Source organism: Ptychodera flava, chromosome 2 (assembly GCF_041260155.1).
Source record: "Ptychodera flava strain L36383 chromosome 2, AS_Pfla_20210202, whole genome shotgun sequence".
Lineage (NCBI taxonomy): Eukaryota > Metazoa > Hemichordata > Enteropneusta > Ptychoderidae > Ptychodera > Ptychodera flava.
Genome location: NC_091929.1, coordinates 12,864,769 through 12,885,521, shown reverse-complemented (window position 1 = coordinate 12,885,521; position 20,753 = coordinate 12,864,769). Strand labels below are relative to the sequence as shown.

The following is a 20,753-nucleotide window of genomic DNA, read 5'->3' as shown; positions in this document are numbered from 1 at the left end:
CTTTTTATCCTAGCTGGTTGTGTTATTATCCGAGTTTTTGCGAACAACATGGTACAGCATGTCTGACAGTCATAACAACAGTACACGAGACTTCAAACGAGACTCGTAAGTTAACCTCTGACCTGTTCTAGGAAAGTCGACATCTATTCTCTTCTCCGACACTGGTCGAGCTCGATGGGAAGCTCCTGATGTTTGCGAAAAAAAGCACCCGGTCGCGCATACTTTTAACGTTTGGATATCAAATTTATGAAACAAAGATAAGTATTTTTAAAGTTGTTGTTAACGGGCTCCAGAACTAAGGACAACATGAATAGATATACCTGCTTCTAGAATCCTTGACAGATCTGGAGCTGAGAGAAGGCACGAGCTGTTGACTCATCGATGCAACATAAATATCGCTACGTTTCATCGCATCGTCTATAGGTGCTCATACCCTGTCTCTGTCGGAGCAATCGTACACAAGTAGTAAAAAACCGTAATCGCAAGGAGTCTGAAAGTCGACTGAGTGCGATCAACGCTAGAATAGCAAAGCCAAAGAAGAGACTGCCCACACACTGCTGTAAACATCTCACTCATTGAAGACTGAGACACCTTCTGTGAACCTTCTGTTCGATTGATGTCCGAAGTTCATTCCATTTCCTAGGATCTGACGGGTATAAAAATTGACGCAATGTCCCAACACGACGCGTTCCTTCGTCAGCACCTTGGAAAGGTAGGACACCGATATCGCTTCCCCACCCCGGTCTGTGAACATGATAATGTGTCAGGCCAGGTGTTGAGTTCGAAGTTGAGCTTTTATGTGCTGTTTTACTACGTGTGATCAAGGAGGGGAAGAGTTCCTTAAGGCCCCACTGGAATTTTTTTTTCTAGTAGGTAGGATGTACAACACTTTTAAGCATCCTAGCGCTAACCCTATTTCTAAACCCCTCCAAAAGCTGTATTTGATATGCTTCTTCCAAAGAAACACCTCAGGGACGTGGGGGCAGTGGTTTTAGTACCGTCAATACACATCAATTGAGATCCATACAGGTACAAAACAAGGAAAACTTTCACTAAACCAACCCTCAATTGTCACTAGAAGAATATCCATGTTTAAACGGGCCCGAATTATTGACATACCCAACACAGAATTGTTTTGACAATTTTTCTCATTTTAGAGAGCTTCATTGGCTGGTAACCTAGCTCTGCGTGGCAGGGCTGTGTGTTACCGGTGTTATACGGCCTCCCATACGGTGGGAGATCGTATAATGCTGGTAACACAGCCCTGCCACGCAGAGCAAGTAGGTAACCATGGTGTACAATGTGCAAAAGTTCAATCATACAAAGATTAGAAAAGAGACAAATATTAATCCTTTTTTGGTCCAGTCGATTTTACTGGAAAGTGCCTTTTCTTCCTATTACACTCAAAATATATGACTCAGGAATTACAGAGTAGATGCCAATAACTCGTGTAATTTTGATTCATATTCAGACTGCTTTTGGGCCTTATCAAAGAAAGCAGCCACATCAAGACTGCGTTCAGGCATGAGGGGATCGAATCAAATGGAACTTCTTTGCTTACTTTTAACTAAATTTCATTTGGGAAACTCTAGACTGTGTAAAGCCATCTCTACAAAAACATCTATCTATTTATCCATCAAACAAATTAATATAGCACCTATGCACTTTCGTGGAGTGATTATTAAAATCTTCTCTGAAAGATGCACGATTTAAGTGCGTTTTGAAAGTGTTGACACCGGGAGAGGTGGGTCATTTCTGATCTATTTATGCTGAGTTGCGTGTAAAAACTCTACAAAGGGATGCCAGTTCCCCATCAGTCTCTGAAACATGTGATTTAAAAGTCTGTGCCGGTGTCGGATTGTCTTGCAGGAAAATCTACTTATTAGATTACAATTTGAATGAAAAACAAAAGGCTATGACACTCCATAATCCTCTTATAGACTAAAACAAACTTGATCCCGGGATCAAGTCCCTAGCCTTTAAGCCAAGCTTGTGACACCTTCATTATACCTTGATGTTCCATAATTTATAGAAATTGAGAGGTTTTAAAATTCCATAGAATACGTATTGGTAAGTATTCAAGAGATAATGCAAACACTTTTGAACACTGTCATCAACATAACTTAACTACCATCATCATAGTCATCGTCAACACTTGTTTCTTATTTCTAATGCCCATCATATTGACTTAAGTTTAGTTACTTCCACTGACAAATTCCCAATTACGAATGGGGACTATGTCATTGTGACATGTCAATGACTTGTTATCTTGCGTTTTCTTCCATGGTAGTATTCCTACAGAGACTTGACACACAGAGATTGCACCAATCTGTTGACTGTCTACAGGGATCTACGACCCAAGAAGGATCACTATGGTAAGCCACGCTTTAATGTTTCATCAGCCCCATCACAGTCAAAATAATTATGATTAAAATTGACGGATGTGAAAGAAACTGACAATGAATAGGACACATTTACAATTCTGACAGTCACTATCCAATAGGAACATATTGATGTCAGCTTTCTGTAAAATTTCAAACTCTCAGAAACTTTCAATTCTCCGCTTTAAATTGTTAATGGTGAGTAAAAATATTCGTATTTTATGGTCCCTGGACCAGTACTGTGTAACGCAAGTCATGTGGTCTAGTTTACAGGTCCTCCATATACCGGTATTCTCCATACTGGTATTCTCCATCATGAAGTACCCAAGCATTCAATCTTCTTCTGATAACTTTGTAGACGATAATTTTGATGGTTCTGAACATTGATTCACTGGATTTGTCAATGTTTGTTGTTTACAGAGAAGGCTTTCTTGATTAGGCTGAAGTAATTCAATTGTTTGTTTGGTGTCCTCGCGCGCATAGGTTTGGGAGGTTTTCATGAAAGAAACGTGTTGCTTGCCTACTATTACTCACAATTTTTGTTTACAAAATCTGTAAAATATACTCAACATGCCTGCATACTTGCAGAAAGCTACCGGTACATTGTTATGTAAATTAATACAAAGTAAGTGAAGGAGAATTTCTGCCGACATTCTTGAATAGGCGCTCATATTACATGGAAACAATCAAGTAACTTAAAACTTGCATGTGTAATATTTTATGTTCTGTGTGTTTTGAACTGCTTACCTGTATCCCTTTGAAAATTTGGAGTGGACGCAAACAAAAACTTTAATCATTTTCTCAATCACTGACATCCAAGAGTGCCAGAACTTTTCAATATCATAGTTGAACGGTTGATTATGTTTTGAATGCATGGTAGTCATCAATGAAACAGCAAAATCCAAAAAAGCCGTTGATGAAATGTAAAACATGTTGTGCTTGATGAAACCTAATGAAATAATTTTTTTCTTTTCAGTATTTAATGATGGTTCAAGGAAAGAATTGATAAGCCTTGATGGCACCATACCAGTCAATTATAAAGGTAGGTAGCAATCACAACTTTTCTAACGATTAATCACATAGCCTTAGCATAAACAATCGTTATGCAAATACGCACAGCCTTGTGTGAATGTAAATGACAATGCCATACCTATCAAAAGGTGGTCCCTGCCATATCACTTGATGAAAGAGCCAAGCCTGGCGCTCTTTTCCAATTATTCAAAATACATGAAGTTGATGAAACCCTAAACTGCAACTTCCGCCACTATTTTTATCCATTAATGTAAAAAATTGCGCGAATTATAAATGGCGAAAATGTCTTTTCTTGAACAAGCGGCCTCAAAGCTAGCACGTATGTAATAAAAATCAGCCTCGGTGATCTTCCCTTTTAAACACTTTTCTTTACCCGAGGCGGGAGGCCCCAAGTGTTGAAAATGAAAACTAAAGATTTGCAACCCAAATAGGTATGCAAAATTTTGCACAATAGTGACAGTAACTTCACAGTGAATTCGGGTGGACTGCATATCTATTCCATAAGCTTCACGATCATATACAGTCTCAGCCTATGTACTGTACCATATATATATTCCAAATTACTTTACTGACATTTTAATAGGAGAAGCAATTTTTTTTCAATCGTACTGGCATTTGAAATTCAAAAATTTCATTTACAATTTTCACACAAAATAGGTTGTGAAAAGGTGATTCTCTCTTCAACTTTCAAAACATCTTGACAGGGTACTTGGACAACTTGCAATGGTCATGGTTAATAAACATGACAAACACTGATCAAAGTTCCTTGGCATTTTTGTAGGGATGTTTGAAAATGTGAGAGAAATGTCATTTCACTCTGACACCTGTGATAATGATTGTTCTTCTCTGAAACAAGACTTTGTATTAATTTCAGGTGCACAATACAATATTCCAGTATGTATTTGGTTAATGGACACGCATCCGTACAATGCACCAATGGCCTTTGTGAAGCCCACAAGTGACATGCTGGTGAAACCATCCAAACATGTGGATGCCAATGGACGAGTTTATCTACCATATTTACATGAATGGCGACATGTAAGTTCTTTCTAGTTTTATGGCAAGGTCTCTTTCTGAATTCAGTTATCTGTCATAGTGTGGTTTGATTTACACATTATAATTAGTCTCTTTTCAGTCAATGGAATTTCTTTTTATGTGTGATTTTATATCTCCAAAACTATGAGAAATTCAAGTTCAAAATAGACTCAACTCACAGTAGTGAATATATTTCTAATATTTCAAAAAAACAGAATATGTAATTGGAATTTCAAAAATAAACATCCATATTTGCATATTGGATATTTGCATATTGATGTTTATTGAAAAGATAGTATTTCAAATTAAATATAACACTTGGAAGACGTCTTGTGTCAGAGATCATTGATAATTAAGCATACAGATACTTTACAACTTAATTCAGTCATGTAGTTGTTAAATGCAACTGGCCTGACGGAACCACTTTCACTTTTGGCTCCCTTCAAGGTTTGCAAACCCAAGTTTGCAGCCCAAACTTTGAAAAAGAGAAGATTAATTCTGCAGTATTTTATGTTAAATTTGTAAAATTTGTACTAATTTACATCTGCACTTATCCAGCCAAGTTTATAGCAGTATGTCACCATCAGGTCAAGTTTGTTACAACCAGACTGACATAACAGGTCCCGTATGTTGCAGTATAACAAACATGAATATTTGAAGGTCCCTGAATACCTAGTTACTGTTGCTATGATTTTTGGTGACCAAACCTGTCACAACATACCATGCCAAGTAGGAGAAAATATAAATTGGCTCAATACTTCTTCTTATTGAATTGGAATGTGAGGATGTGATACTGTGTGGTAGGATTTGGGTTACAGAAGCTATACGGCCACAAACATAAGTATATACATGGATATGTAGTTCAGTAGTACTACTGTCATACTACTACCTCTGCTATCTGTGTGTGAGCCAAACCATAGGTAACTGTTTCTTTTAGTATGCGTTTAGATCCAAAATAATGTCATGAAATCGTGGAAAAAGTCACTGTCAGCAAGGTGCTGTATTTCTGAAATAATGCTAATGACTTGTGTTTGTAAGCTTCTGCTACTACTTAAATGTAATGTTTTCTGATCAGCATATTTTATACCTTTCACCAACATAGTGCAGCCCAACTACTTTGTTTTCAATGGTTAGCGTGGACCTATATACAGTGAAATAGGGGTGAAAAGGAGAAAAACATTGCAACTTTAATATAATCATGCATCATTTATTCAGATTTTCTTTTTTTTCTCTCCATAGCCTACGTCGGATTTAGTGGGCCTGGTCCAGGTACTATGTGTCATATTCGGGGAGAATTCGCCAGTATACTCACGTTCGGCTGCCCAGCCTCCTCCCAGACCCAGCTACCCTCCAGGACAAGCTCCGTCAGGAGGGGCAGGGGCACTACCCTATCCCACATCATGTAAGTGTTATTGCTTATATTGATATGTGTTCATGGCCCATGCATCCAGAAGTGAAGTGAAATCAGTATGTGCACGGAACAATGTGGGATCATTTCGTCATAAATTTACAATATCAAATCACAAGAAATGTTCTAATTTGCCAATTTCTAATACTTGTTTTCAGCCAACATTACAAAGGTAACTTAGATCCCATGTAGGTCTCAGTGTCTGTTTGTGGAAGCTAGTGTATCGCAATAGGTTAAACCCAGAATTTGAATGGACGGCAGTACAAACAAACAAAAGCATGTGCACATAAGTGCACAGAAATACTTGTACTTTTAGATGCGATTGTACACTTGGGTTTGTTTGTAATACCATCATGTGATATCTTGGGTGTACTGAGTCAGTAGGACATATTGCTTCCTTTGTATTCTGGAGCAGAACTATTGATGCAGAGCTTAGTACAATTTGGCTTACAACAGAGCTTGTTATGTTGAAAGTAGGTTTGTATATATTCAGAGAGCAAACAAATGATTTAGGCAATGTTTAGAGAAAAACAATCCATTTATGATTCAGTGGTTGTTCAGCTTCTGATGTGTATTTTGTGTTGATCAGGAATTCAGCCCTAAATACGAGTACGGTTAGACTCTTGTACACTTTGAATGGCAAATATTCACGGACAGAAAGATGTCCCAAGTAGACATGTAAATTTCAGTTTTAAATATGTACCACAGTTTACTCGCATCGAAGCGCGCGCGTACTACCGGTATTTGCACTGCAGTGCAATACCAAAAACATTATGCCATTCCTTTATGTTAATGAGTATTTACCAATTTTGACCCGGAACTATTTTTGTTTGTAAACACAAAAAATGTCGTCTACAAGATTTCATTTCACCTTGGTTCGATGCTCGTTATAGTAAAATGCATGACATTACCAATAAAAACTACGACAAAGAAAATTGCATGTACTTATTATAGTGTGAGGATGATTTTTAATATCCGGAAGAGCAGTTTGTTTGTCAGCGAAGCAAAAACATTGACAACGGGCGGGCGACGTCCGTTTCTAGCTCCAGGGATACACGGTGGCCGCCGTACATGGCGGCCATCATACATCGAAACACACGTAACTGCAGGCATAGCGGAGCCAATTAAGAAGAATTTCACGCTCAAAATGAGAAAAAATCAAAAGCGTTCCATGTTCAAAGTTCTCTTCGTTTGGCTAACTGTGGCATGTTGCTACGTATGTGGGAGCGATCGCTGAATATGAGCCCTCCGACGTTCCTCTTACATCATCCTTGATAAACAAGTAAACAATAGTTTAGCCAATCAAAATAGAGGGTGTGGCGGCGTTGACCAATGAAAAGTGAAAGCTGATTCGATGCCTCATTACAGTGATGTCAATGTTATATAACTCCGCATGGTCGCCCTGAAGCTTTGACAGACAAGTAGTACGCACGACTAATCGTCGATTCTCTCGATAAATGATGCAAATAAAAGATAGAATATATGTAATAATAACAGAACCCCATTGCGTGTGAGTGCTAGCGGGCCGTACTAGCGGTATTTGCACTCATGCTGCGGTGTATTCGGCTGTCATTTCACGAGCGAAGCGAGTGAAAGGACTGCCGCCGAATACAACGCAGCACGAGTGCAAATACCGCTGGTACGGTGCGCATGCACTCGCCGGCCATGGGGTTCTGTCATAGTTTTAAAGGAGAATGCACCTCAGGGACGATATTTGGACTCTTAAACTTTACAATACTCTTTTGACCAACCACATTGAGACTCATTTTGCAGCTTGTTCAGTGAGTAAAAATTTTGACAGCTTAGTTTTGTGAAAATCAGGGGCTTAAACACAATTTTTGGGATGAGAGAACCTGAATTTCCAATATTCTAAATTCAAAATGGCTGCTATAGCATGTGCTAATTTATTTTAACAGTATAAAGACTGTGCAGACTTCAGTTGTTCCATAGTCTTCAAATTGAATCCACTAAAGCAGCAAACCAGAAAATAATTGTTAATATTTCAGTGTCCAAAAAAACCCTGAGCAGCATTGTACTTTAAAGTGTCACCATACCGGTAAGCTTCAAAAATCTGTCCACAATGGAGAGAGATCCTGATTAAAAAGTTATCAAGAATGACAGGTTTTGCTGTACATACTCCAACTGAATGTGTCCTCTGTGTTTTCTTTCAGCCCCATACATGCCAATGCCAGGGTACCCAGCCTCTAATACAGGGTATCCGTCAAGCACACCCTATCCAGCCAGTACAACTGGGCAGGGATATCCGGCATATCCGGCATCAGGCTATCCCAGTTCCCAGCAGTATCCTCCGTACAGTCAGGCCAGTAGCCAGCCATATCCATCACAGAATTATCCGCCTTCAACTGTACATGCTGGTGAGTTTGCACAACTTGGTCACTTGCCAAACATTGCTGCCACCATGGCATATATCACTACAACACTTTGTCTCAGTGACCTGCTTTACCACATTGTTGGAAAGTAACGGTAACAAAAAGTGATACCAATTGCTGTTTAACTCACAGGGTAAATGTACTTGTATTGAAATCAAATAATAATACGAAAGAATGTTTTAGGGTTTGTAGCATTTAGCTCAGTTTTCCTATTTTAAAACATTCAACAGCTCAATCGTGTTGTTGGCTTTTATGTGACTGGTCAATGTCAGCTTGACTACTGATGATTTTTGGTTTTTGCAAGTCTAAGGAAATTTTGAGTTAGTGATGAAAATAGCGCCCTCAGTGGTGTTTTTGCAGAAATTCATGCATCTTGTAATTTCCATGGGCCTTATTAAGGTAGAACGCACCTCTGGGACAGACATTCGGACTCTCAAACTTTTACAATTCTCTTCTGATATACCACATGTGGGGGTTCACTTTAAAGCTCTCGGTGAAAGAAAACTTTTCACCGGCTTAGTTTTTCGAAATTCAATTTTTTTATTTTCTCCATAGAGTTAACACAGGGACGGCGGCCATTTTGAATTTTAATATCGTAAATTTTGGGTAATTGTTTCTCTAGTACCAAAATTTGCACGGTGACCCCCTATTTTTATTCTTGATTTTGAAAGAGAATGATTGAAAGATTCCTTGAGGAAAGTTAGAGCAAAAGTTTAAGTCTTTCACTTTCGAGGTGCATACTACCTTAAAACACCTTGTTCAGTAAAATCTGTCTAAACTGAACCATTCAGGGACTGAGAAAATCTATCAGTTTGGAGAGATGTTTGGTTTATAGAGATCCTTTTAACATAGAGTTCTATTTGAATGGGACTGGGAATAGGGTTCAGTTTAGACAGGTTTCAGTTTAGACAGGTTTTACTGTATTAGTTTTTACCAAAGAATGCTACAGTAATATGTCACACCAGTGTTTGTTTTGATTCAAGCAGGCAATAATCTTGACAAAAATACTTCAAATTAAAATTAAAACCAGACAAGCCCCCATGCGGGCATTTAAATCAATCGGTCTGCACTTTTTACCATCCGAACTATCTTCATGGGTAATAAATCTGGAAGCAAATCAGAGGTCTTGTGTCAGATGATCTCTTCTCCATTGCCCTTTACAGAGTCTTATGTCAAAGTTATAATTGTGATCATTTCATAATATGTTTATTTAATGTGTCAGGCACCACTGGCCATGCAGCATTGTCACATCAGCCGTCTATTTCTGATGACCAAATCAAAGCATCGTTGATATCAGCTGTAGAGGACAAGCTAAAGAGACGAATGAAAGAGACATTTGAACAAGCACAGGTGAGTTTGCTTTTAAAGGGGCAGTCCTCAATCCCTGGTTCTCGCATTAGTCATTGTTGATATTGACTGTTGATGTGATTTAATTACTTTGTTCTCCCTCGAAATTTATGCACAGTTAGTCAATTTGCTCAGAGATTAAAAAGCTTATGAAAAACCTGCCCCTTTATCATGTTTGAAACCGTGCATTTTGATGTGTGTAATAGGATAGTATGCAAGGAACAGAAAGACACACACTTTTCTCCAACATCATTCAAGGAAAACTCACACTTTCCCCATTAAGAATAGAAATCAAGATCAGCTTGCAAATTTCAGCAATCAATAATCTATAATTTACCGATATTTAGTTCAAAATGGATGCTGTATCTCTCAAAACTCAGTAGGAAAAATATAAATCAAAGTATTGTCAACATTACAGAATCCTAGCATCTATCCTAGAGGTGCATTCTACCTGAAAGACCTTACTGGTCCATAAACAAGACTAATCTTTGCACATTTTACTCCATTTGTCAATGAACATAACTTTTGTACATATATCTGTACATGGATGTTTCAGATATCTTGTAGTCCACCACAAACTGATGCAATATTCCCTTTTGTGTCAATCCACAGGCTGAAATGGACGTGCTGAATTCTACTCAAGAAAAGCTGAAAAAAGGTCAAAGAACTTTGGAAGAAATGATACAAAATCTTGACCAGGAGCAGGTAAAAAGAGTCAATTAACCATTCTTCTCGCTATCCACTCATCCAACTCTGAAAATTTTGTCAGTTTATCTATGAAATTGTACTACGTTCTTCTGGTACTTAACCTAGCAGAGCTATGCCTGCCTACCTAACTACTACCCACAATATGACTTCTATAAACCAATGAATTCATCGATGCAGCATAGTAAATGCACTAGCTACTTCCCTACTGTGACTTCTCATTCAAGTTAACTCCTTCAGTTTTCTTTCTTGCCTAAATTTCTGATTTACTGCCAGCATCATAGGGGAAAGGAATTCTTGCAATACATAGAATTATGAATACTTCCCAGTCTATTCTTTACACATTAACCATATCGCTGCTTGCTATCTACTGATCTGCTCACTACCGGTACCCATCAGGTTACACCTATCACCTGTCATTTCAGTGTTTATCTTGTGTTATGGCTAACACAATAACCACAATGTACATACTGTTACCCCATTATACCAGATCTTTGTCTGCAGCTTGCATACATGACACAGAACCAATGATAGTGTCTTGTCTTCACATGTTCATATTCTCAATTTCTGTAGAATGATGTGGAAAAGAACATTAGACTGCTGAAAGAGAAGGACGAAGAGATCCAAAAAGTTTTGTCAAAAATGGAAGACCAGGAAGATGTCAATATAGATGATGCTGTTGTACCTACTGCACCACTCTACAAACAGTGAGTACAGAATACATTCCTGTTTGATATTGTCAGTGGTGAAGCTGATTTTATATTTGTGTTCAACACTGCTTTCATCCCACATATTGATAGAATGAAGTTATATCTTTGAACAGGACTTTCTCTGATATTGAATTTCCAAGAAAGACATTATATAACCAAAACCGTAACACTGACATAACAAGGTTTTCATATATTCAGATATGAATTACCAGAAAAGTCATGCAGCTTATAGTGAATACTCAGCACTGAGGGCGCTATTCACATTGTGGTAAACTTCTCTTCCTCATTTGTAATGATGATACTGTACACACAGTTCACTCAGAAATAGGGTTCAGATCAGGTTCATATGAAAGCTTTCAATCATTTACATCCAGGTAAATAATGCCCTTAGTTTCTCAAAAGGGCTCATTTTGTCTGACTTCCTAGTTCCATTATTAATATGCAAAAAAGTATTTTGTCCAAAAATTTTGATGTGAGATTTGGAAATTACCATGCGTGAATGGGGAAATTGGCTCTGTATTTCTGGCAAAGTCCTAATTGAGTTTGTAACATTCTTATGTCAAAGTATCTGATCAGAAGCTGCAGTAGTAAAGACACCATACACACATACAGACAAAATTTGACAGAATTACTGTCAGCAGGAGCAAGTGATCTGCACATGATGATGTACTCACCAAAACCCCATAAAATTGCAATCAGTGATATTGCTGTATACATCCAATATAACAGTAAACTGACCAACATTGACTAAAGACCATGTGTCCATCGTTACTCGGTGAGTAATTTACTACAGCATACCTTCCATTTCAATATCATTACTCAGTGAGTTGTTTAGTACAGCATACCTTCCATTTCAATATCATTACTCAGTGAGTTGTTTACTACAGCATACCTTCCATTTCAATATCATTACTCAGTGAGTTGTTTAGTACAGCATACCTTCCATTTCAATATCATTACTCAGTGAGTTGTTTAGTACAGCATACCTTCCATTTCAATATCATTACTCAGTGAGTTGTTTAGTACAGCATACCTTGCATTTCAATTTCAGGCTGCTCAATCTCTTTGCTGAAGAAAATGCTATAGAAGACACGATATATTACCTTGGGGAAGCCCTTAGGAAAGGTGTCATTGGAGTCAATGAATTTCTGAAAGTAAGTCCAGGCTTTCAACAAAGTGTCTTTTCATAGTAATCATTATTTCTGGGTTTTTTTAGTCATCATATTGACAAATTGTGTAATTTATGATACTTGTAAATAATAAACTCAGATAAGAGCATAGCAGTGAACTCGTTCACTTCTCTGGACATACTCCAATCTCACTTCTGAAATCAATAATGTTAAACCATAACAAAGAGAATACATTACTCATTCCATCAAATCTGTCCAAGTGGTAAAATGGCACATGGCTATGTACACTGATAAATAAGGTCAAATAACAGACTCAGTGAGGCCACTGATTGTACAAATTTTGTATCAGAATTATGGGCAGTGAAACAGAAGGGTAGATTCATACGGGTAGTCATATAACACATGTGCAATACAATATCAAAGTTATAGCATTAACCCTTTTCCTGCCAGACAGTATCACTTCCCCATCAGCCAAGTCAGTAAAAAGCGGTATTGAGCCAAAACATGACGTATTTTCACCCACTTGGCTTGGTATGTTATAGCATCTTTAGTCCATAAAAATCAAGCCTACAGTATGGTATGTATGTTTTCAAAAGCCTTCAAATGTTCAGTATTATGTTAAAATACACTATATGGAATATGTTGTGTTTCACTAATTTTAACCATCTTGACCTGGTGGTGAAATATGGACTTGGCAGGAAAAGGGTCATCCTGTTCACCCCTAAATTGCCTGTAAACAGGTCTATAATCATACTTTATAACAAATGACTTGGGTCAAACCATGGTGGTGAAAAGGTTAATGCACATCATCCCCTCAGAGGGGATGAAAAGGGGTTACAAGATCAAGAAGAAAGAAATACATCCTCATCAAGGTTCAAAAAGTTCCGATCACAACAAAATCTACTTAAAGCCCCGGGCGAAATGGACCGGGATCCGGATTAATGCCAAGTTTGGATGGGCGTTTTGGGGCATGGCTCTGCATAATGAGTCTGTTGGTAACGGTTGCTATCGTTCGCATTATCTGGGTAATCTGTTTGCTCTCAACTCAAGCTCTGACTATAAGCTTAGGTACAGCCTTCGCAATACGCGAAAGAAAAAAGAAAGAAGAAAAAATATCAATTTCATAAAAAACAGGAGCGTGCTGAGCATGAATTGATCTACTGAAGTTTTTGCTGAGTTGGTTTTCTGAAATTCTGGGTCATGTCATCGTTCGAGAATGATTTGGCTGCTGACCGCCATATCTACATACGGAAATGGCGCCGTACGCTGTGGAAATAATCATCAAGAAAGTAATAAACATAAACATTAAAAATAATCCGAAGCTGGCAATTTCGTATGTTGAAATCACGAATTACCGATCTAAACATTGACTGAGAAACACGGTCAGGAAAATGGTAGGAAATAGGTGAACGACGCGACGTCATGGCCGATCGCTAAAAATAAAAAAAAATAAGTTCACTACATCACGGAAGGATCGAGATTTCCATGAATCTCATCTGTAAGCGATCGAGGTCGGCTGTTCGGTTGCTTTGAGGGTGACCCCAGACAACTAATCACGAGTTATATTTATTTTCGGAGCAATGGGATGAACCACGGACTGGGTTCAAAGATATCTTCGTTATTGAAGAAATTAAAGTCCCACCTTTGTCGAAATCATACGATGTAGTGCCAACTCAATGAGCCGATCTCGGACACACGTATCAATAGGCCTAAGCCTTTCGAAGAAGATCGGGTGACGACGCGTCGACGCTCACTTGCTCAGCTTGAACTGACATTGACAAATACTGTTTTGATGTCTTTACAAGCTTTGTTTCATTCTCATAACAGAAGTCCAAACGTTACTGGGGCAACCGGTATGTCAAAACCTTACCAACCCTCCGAACACGACAATACGACATGTCATTGCCATGTGTGAGAACACGTGTACATGTACAAACCATGCATACGGCCGTTTTCAGGGCTAGTATTTATATCAAAAGCGACTGTAGCATACCGGTACTTTCGGCCGTAGATTTGGGGGGGGGGGGGGGGTGGCTGTTTAAAAAGTGGCTCTCTTGACTGACTGTAATCAAATTGATCATGGAGGCTACCGCTATGATTTAATATTTAGTTGTTTTCGATGTCATTGTAAACTATGGACTCTGCCTGCAGTTCTGTAAAATACATGTGTACGCACTTTTCGCAAGGAAACGTCGTACCGGTACTGACTCATCTCTTGCTAAGTCACGACCGAAAATGGCTCACTTTTGCGATGTCTGTGCATTATAAACGCTTGTTAGTAAAATAGTTTATGACAACCACGAAGTTTTTATCCTGTGTGCACGCCAATATCCATGTAACTATAAGCGTACACATGGTTTGTTTACATCGTAATTATTCTCGTATGCACAGCAAATGTTTGTCCAGTTTACACCTCTGCGCGTCACTGAATGATTGACAATTGTTTGAATCGTGGAACGACCGTTCCCTGAGGGCCATTTCCTTCGTTATGAAAGCGATTTTCCCCTAATCATCGTAATTTTCAAAGGCTTTGTGAAACTTTGCGGATACCTGTATGGCCTACGTGTTTATGAAACAGTCTATGTTTATGGTATGCCAATAATGTTTGTTTGAGAGTCGCTTCGGCTGATTTCACGGAGCGGTCTACCTTGCTGTTGCCAGTTGTCACTCAAGCGCCATTATGAATTTTCGATGAGTTAGGGTCTTTTATACCCCGCACACCGGTTTAAGCAGTAATGTACTCCCTCCCAGCCCATAATGGACGAAAGCAAAATTTGCATGACATAATGTATGAGGTGAAGCTGCGTACATTATAGAGTGCAAAGTTTGAGCTAATGTGCAGCATGGAATAAGCTTTAATCCGATTGGGTAGCTGAATCTTACCAATATAATTAAAACAATACAAATAGACTCCCTAAGTCTCTGTGAATAGTGACAATGGACCAATCAGAGAAAGAGCTTATTCAATGCTGCACATCAGCAGCAACGTTTACTCGCTGAGAAAGGGGGTACATTTTTTTGCAATGCCAGGGAATTTGTAGATGAAGAAAACGTCTCAGATCACAATGCTGAATAATCGCATACATTATCAGTAATAATCTGAGGGATGACGTCACAAAATTCATTAGTATGACAAAGATATGATAACAATGAAAAGGTTAAGTATGTTATAAAATATGGCGGTAAATAGAATCTATGCAAACCTTCTGTGTAAAATTAATTCTATCTCTACATTTCACAGCATGTTCGAGATCTCTCCAGACGGCAGTTTATATGCAGAGCACTGATGCAGAAGGCTAGACAGAAGGCTGGACTGAGTGAGGTTGCTGCTCATTAAGAATGCTGAATTTCTTTCTTCACCGGTAGCAGCAATGAAGTGAATACATGTAAATTACTGTTTAAGACAATTTTTACTCGTAATGGAGAAAGAACATATAGGACCATGTGGTAGTTATTGTAATTTTTATGAGTGAAATTACTTCACTGTGATTTTTTTCAGTCTCATTACAATGGAAATTTTTATTTTCTGAAATTTTAAAATATGATTTACGATTCGTTAGAGCAGTTGTTTTGCAAACACCGTGCATGTTGTGTGGAGATAACACTCTGCTGTGTGTACATTGGCCAAATAAAATGGAGAGAAACAGACTACATTAGTTTCTGCTACCAAGCAAGGTAAAGCTTTCCATAGTTAGTATTAAGGCAGTATGCGGCCAATTTTCAGCCCTATTCAGACAATTATACCGCGGATGAGTTAGACGGTATTTACAGATAAGAATATTGCTGCTCTATTAATTATCATGTGTTGGGGATGAATCCCAAAATAACCCAGCCCTTTCATTGGATGAGCCTTACTGGTATTGCTCAGAAGTAATATTTGTAACATGTTCTTTACATTTAAAGCCAATTTTCAACCGGGCCATAAAAGAACACAATAAAGGGAGGATGTATACTATGTTAGTTGATATAGAGTCACCTGTGACTTAATCATCATAACCAATTATATGATCGCTTCTTGGTTGTATTTCTTATTCAAAGTGTGATTGGTTTATGGTTGACCGTATTAAATTGACCGTCATAGTAACAACCAATCAGATAGCATCTTCAAGGGAACATTTCAATTTAGTTATACTGTATGAAATAACATCGTCTTGTGACTCTGTACAAATTACAGCCTGAATGAGTTGTATCCGTACTGTAGTGTAACTCATAGCATAGCGGCATTTACTGGTTGAATTTATGTTGAGCTTTGACGTACATAAAATAAGCATTAAAAGTAATCAAGACAGTGCTGCTTAGTATACAGCTCTTCTGTGTCTTCTATGAAACTAATCTTGCCATAGCGCCCTCATCAGTCGGAATGTCATGGTACTAGAGTGCATTTGATTTGCCTGATAGCGATTGTCACTTTGATGATCTTGTTGAGTTTACAAACAAAACTACCAAATGCTAGCATTTGACAGCAGCCCTCAGTGGCAGTGTAAAAAATGCTTTGCAACTTGAAGATGATAATTATCTCGTATGACAAAGATGATACCATTAGTATTTCGGTTATATGTGAATGAATTACCAAGGAATGAACAAAAGGACAAAAAATCTTAGTTTTGTTTATAAGATGATGTATGGTCAACAATAGCCGTATCGTAATCACATGGTGATTGGCCATGGTGATTGGCCAATCATTTTAATGATCATGCACATCAAATGAACCCCTGCTTTCAAGAGACCATGGTCTTTTATCAAACAATGAAAGCCACAATATCTTTGCCTTACAAACATACAGTGTATGTATTTTCCTGGCTAACCAACAACACAATTCAGTACAATTGATTATGGAATTTGCATATCTGAAAAACAAATGCACTGATAGGTCAAACAAAAGGAGATGGACCAATGACAGGCAACCTTGCTAGAAATCTGTAGGCAACTCTTACCATATTGCAGGACCTTTACGGGAACAATGCAGATCATCATTTTTGCTTGATGATAATAATCCATAGCAACTTTTCTCTGTACTTAGTTTTGTCTTTTGGAAATTTTGAATTCACTTCTGTTGAAGGAATGGAAAAAGCTTTCAATGACGGTGATTCTTCAATTTGACATCCATGTATTTGTAAGATACAGCTTACTGTATCAGTTTATCAGGTGTTTTAGCTACCATAAAGTTTGACAAAAGAACTAGTCTCTTCTCATCACTTTTGTACAAGCAAATTCTTTCAGTTTCTTTCTCAATCTCCAATGTCCTGTGACCTAAATAGAAACAAAATTTATTAGACTTTGTAGCTTGCCGGGTCTATACACTCCCGGAAAGCCCTTGAATTTCAAAGCCTCCATAAAATTCCTGAAAAAGTTTTTGGAAACTAAATTGAGTCCTTGAAAGTCCTGCAAACTTGTATCCACCTATACCTACAATTTTTCAAAAATGACAAGATGAACAGTGATATCATGAAAATTAAATGCAAAATGATCTCTAGTGCTATTGAAACCTGGAAAATGGCATTTTGGACCTAAAAACGTCCTTCGAAATTGATCAAAAAGTCCTTGAATTTAAAGTGACTTTGAGTGTATGAACCCTGGACTGTGCAATAATATATATACAAATCATTTCTCCAAATTTCTTGCCTTCCATATTTTCACATGCACAGTATGTTAATATAGTGTTTCAGAAATTTTGGTATGCTCTATATGCTGTATATTAGTTTCTCATGACACTGTCATTTGTCAGCTTTGCTTTTAATCTAATTTTAAAATCTTCATAAGTTCTTTCACTACACATGTCATTCTTACCTTTTTCATAAGAATATCCCCAACATGGTCAGTTACATTTCAGTGGAGTTGTTAAGCCTATTTTGCCCCCCAAAAAACAAAACAGATTTTAGGATAATTCAGCCAAGTTGATAAATATCAGATCGTGTGTGGCTAGTACTTGATTTTGTCAGCTTTCATTAAAGTAAGTTCTGAATTTGATGCATTTTCAGGACTGTAGGGTAAATTTTGTAGTTACATTTACAGTACATGCTGTCATTTGAAAAATACTACTAGTATTCATATAGCATGGACTGTAAGATGGGTCTCTTGAGGGCGCTCGTTTCATTGTTTTCTCAAATATGAGAAGATGTAAAATTTGTTGCATGCGGTATGCAGTGGAAAGTTTGAAACACTGAAGTCCTGCCATAGGTGTGGTACCATGAAGAAGTGCTCAGAGGAGCGCCCTCAAGAGGCAAATCTTGTGATTAATACCAGAAAATGAAATCTGCACGAAAAGCTGTAAGATGTCAAAGGAAATTAAAAATCAGTCATGATATGTTTATATCATGTGTCTCTCTTGCTTACTAGAGTGGTTTTGCTAGGACTGGTGAACTTAAAAAAATCAAGAATAAATAGACTATTTGGATGATATATATTTGTTGTAATACTAATGCTGCTTTTTGCTGTCATATACACATATTTCTGAATTTGGGTTCCCAATAAAACATATCTTTCAGGTCAAAACTACAGGTTTTGCACATTGATTTTCAACGATTCTTAATTGTATGACAAGTCTGGCATGCTGCTTTGCTCATTGAACATTCATGATGTGTGGTTAAAAGAGTTTTTTAAGCCTGCACACTGACAGAACTCGTCACAGGTCCAGTAGGCATAATTTGTGATGATTTTTTCCTATTATTATCATAAAAAATAATTATGAATATTAATAAATTATTAATATGAATGTTACAGAATATTAAAACTTTTTTTACAAACCATGTCGTCTACTTTGTGTAAATACCGTCTGGAAACCCCATTGTTGTGATAATTATGATTATTAATAAATTATGATTATGGTTAATAAATCATATTTTACACATTGTAATGTGCTTATGTAAACAACCCTCTGGAAACCCTTATATAGTTTCACAATGTATGCCAAATTATACAAGTGACACAATAGACGATTTTCCGCTGATTGCGAGATCTCACGAGACTTTAATACATGCCCGTAGAAACAGGTTTCCAGCTTAGTAATACAAGTCAAACTTTGTATGGAACTAGAAAAAGTGCAGAACTGAGCAAAGGTTGCAACTTCATATATTTTATGCAGTGTTTAACGTAATTAGCGACTTGTCCTGTTTTACGCAGTTTGTCCTGTGTTGCGAGAACGCGACCACTGCGAACAACATATTCTCGCGATATCTCGGAATGTCACGCGCGGTTCGGAACATGGTCAATTGCCCAGGTTCAGTCTACGGCGAGAGTTACCATTGCCCAGGTTCAGTCTACGGCGAGAGTTACTACACAGTGTACACTGTGTAGTAACTCTCGCCGTAGACTGAACCTGGGCAATGGTAACTCTCGCCGTAGACTGAACCTGGGCAATTGTGTCACTTGTATAATTTGGCATACATTGTGAAACTGTATGAGGGTTTCCAGAGGGTTGTTCACATAAGCACATTACAATGTGTAAAATATGACTTTATTAATCATAATCATAATTTATTAATAATCATAATTATCAAAACAATGGAGTTTCCAGATGGCATTTACACAAAGTAGACGACATTGTGTGTATAAAAGTTTTAATATTCTGTAACATTCATATTAATAATTTATTAATATTCATAATTATTTTTTATGATAATAATAGGAAAAAATCATCACAAATTATGCCTACTGGACCTGTGAACTCGTTAGGAAAACTCAAAACATATTTGTCTTGCACAAACTGATCAAAAACTTTTATTAACATCACAGTGGTAAAATTTTGAAATGCAGTTATATAGATTGATTGTATACAGTTTTCAATCATCCACCTTTGAAAGCAAAGGCCTGAACTCACCGGTCTACGTCACGGTGCTGTGCGCAACAAGGAGAACTGGGATTATTGCAATAATTGGAGTGAAGAGATAACAACAAACACAGTATTGCACTCCACGATCAAGATGGCGTCGAGTAGGCAACTCGACGACGCTTACTCGGATTTCATCTCCCAGTTGGGTGGTGGAAATGAAGATCAAAGAGGTAATGTTCAATAACAAAATTACTTGCCAAAATTTTGTCCTACGAAGGAGTCACTATTTCAGTAATGGAGTAGTTTTTTTTAAATATTTTTCGATATTTGCCGCCGGACGAGTGCAGTCGTTTCCGCAATGCAAAATATGGCACTGTAGCTGAAAGATTCATTAGTTTTGCACGAATCTTGGCATACTGGTACATCAAAGTGCGGACACATCTAACAACGATGCAACGCTGCAAGATAGCTATTTCATACAAAAGTGTTCCATTGCCGCCGCGAGCGAGCTTTCAGTTTATAACGTACATAAACATGTGTTCTCCTGACAGTAGGGCGCGCTGCTTCAAATCAACATATGTACAGTACAGGTATTCGAAATCTTTGCAATGACCATTCATTCAAATGCCTGTTTTTTCCTTTCAACTTTTGCAAAACTTGTTTACAGTTATGTTGACATATACACTGTGCAAATTTTAGCTCTAGAAAAATTGCTTTGAAATGCCAGTTAAGTTTAAAGTGCACAAATAAAAATTTTGCTTGCATACATGTAATAATTGAACCCTTTTTATTCCCGAAATCTAAATAAAAAAAGTAACATTCATGGCTGGGGTTCTGGGCTTGGTAA

General features: G+C 37.7%; 2 protein-coding genes across 2 annotated transcripts in view; both read left to right on the top strand.

Moving 5' to 3' along the window:
- Window positions 1-13: 13 nt before the first annotated feature.
- On the top strand, window positions 14-18,630 carry LOC139114857 (tumor susceptibility gene 101 protein-like). Its single transcript, XM_070676799.1, has 11 exons — window positions 14-712; window positions 2,291-2,375; window positions 3,358-3,423; window positions 4,288-4,451; window positions 5,688-5,850; window positions 8,028-8,231; window positions 9,469-9,596; window positions 10,206-10,298; window positions 10,872-11,005; window positions 12,060-12,162; window positions 15,380-18,630. The coding sequence occupies exons 1-11, from the start codon at window positions 671-673 to the stop codon at window positions 15,473-15,475; spliced, it is 1,278 nt and encodes a 425-aa protein (XP_070532900.1). The 5' UTR covers window positions 14-670; the 3' UTR covers window positions 15,476-18,630.
- A 1,420-nt stretch (window positions 18,631-20,050) lies between these two features.
- LOC139114838 (uncharacterized) overlaps window positions 20,051-20,753 on the top strand; it is a 31,016-nt gene continuing 30,313 nt past the window's right edge. Inside the window, exon 1 of the mRNA XM_070676788.1 lies at window positions 20,051-20,136. Coding sequence (XP_070532889.1) covers window positions 20,058-20,136 — 79 coding nt within the window. The 5' untranslated portion in view covers window positions 20,051-20,057. The remainder of the gene's footprint in view (window positions 20,137-20,753) is intronic.

What these genes read in the sequence shown, in the direction of transcription:
- LOC139114857 (XM_070676799.1), top strand. Translation starts at nt 671, where the DNA reads ATGTCCCAACACGACGCGTTCCTTCGTCAGCACCTTGGAAAG. An exon ending in ATTTACATGAATGGCGACAT is followed by an intron (nt 4,452 to 5,687) that starts GTAAGTTCTTTC and finishes TTCTCTCCATAG; the next exon opens with CCTACGTCGGATTTAGTGGG. An exon ending in GAGTCAATGAATTTCTGAAA is followed by an intron (nt 12,163 to 15,379) that starts GTAAGTCCAGGC and finishes TACATTTCACAG; the next exon opens with CATGTTCGAGATCTCTCCAG.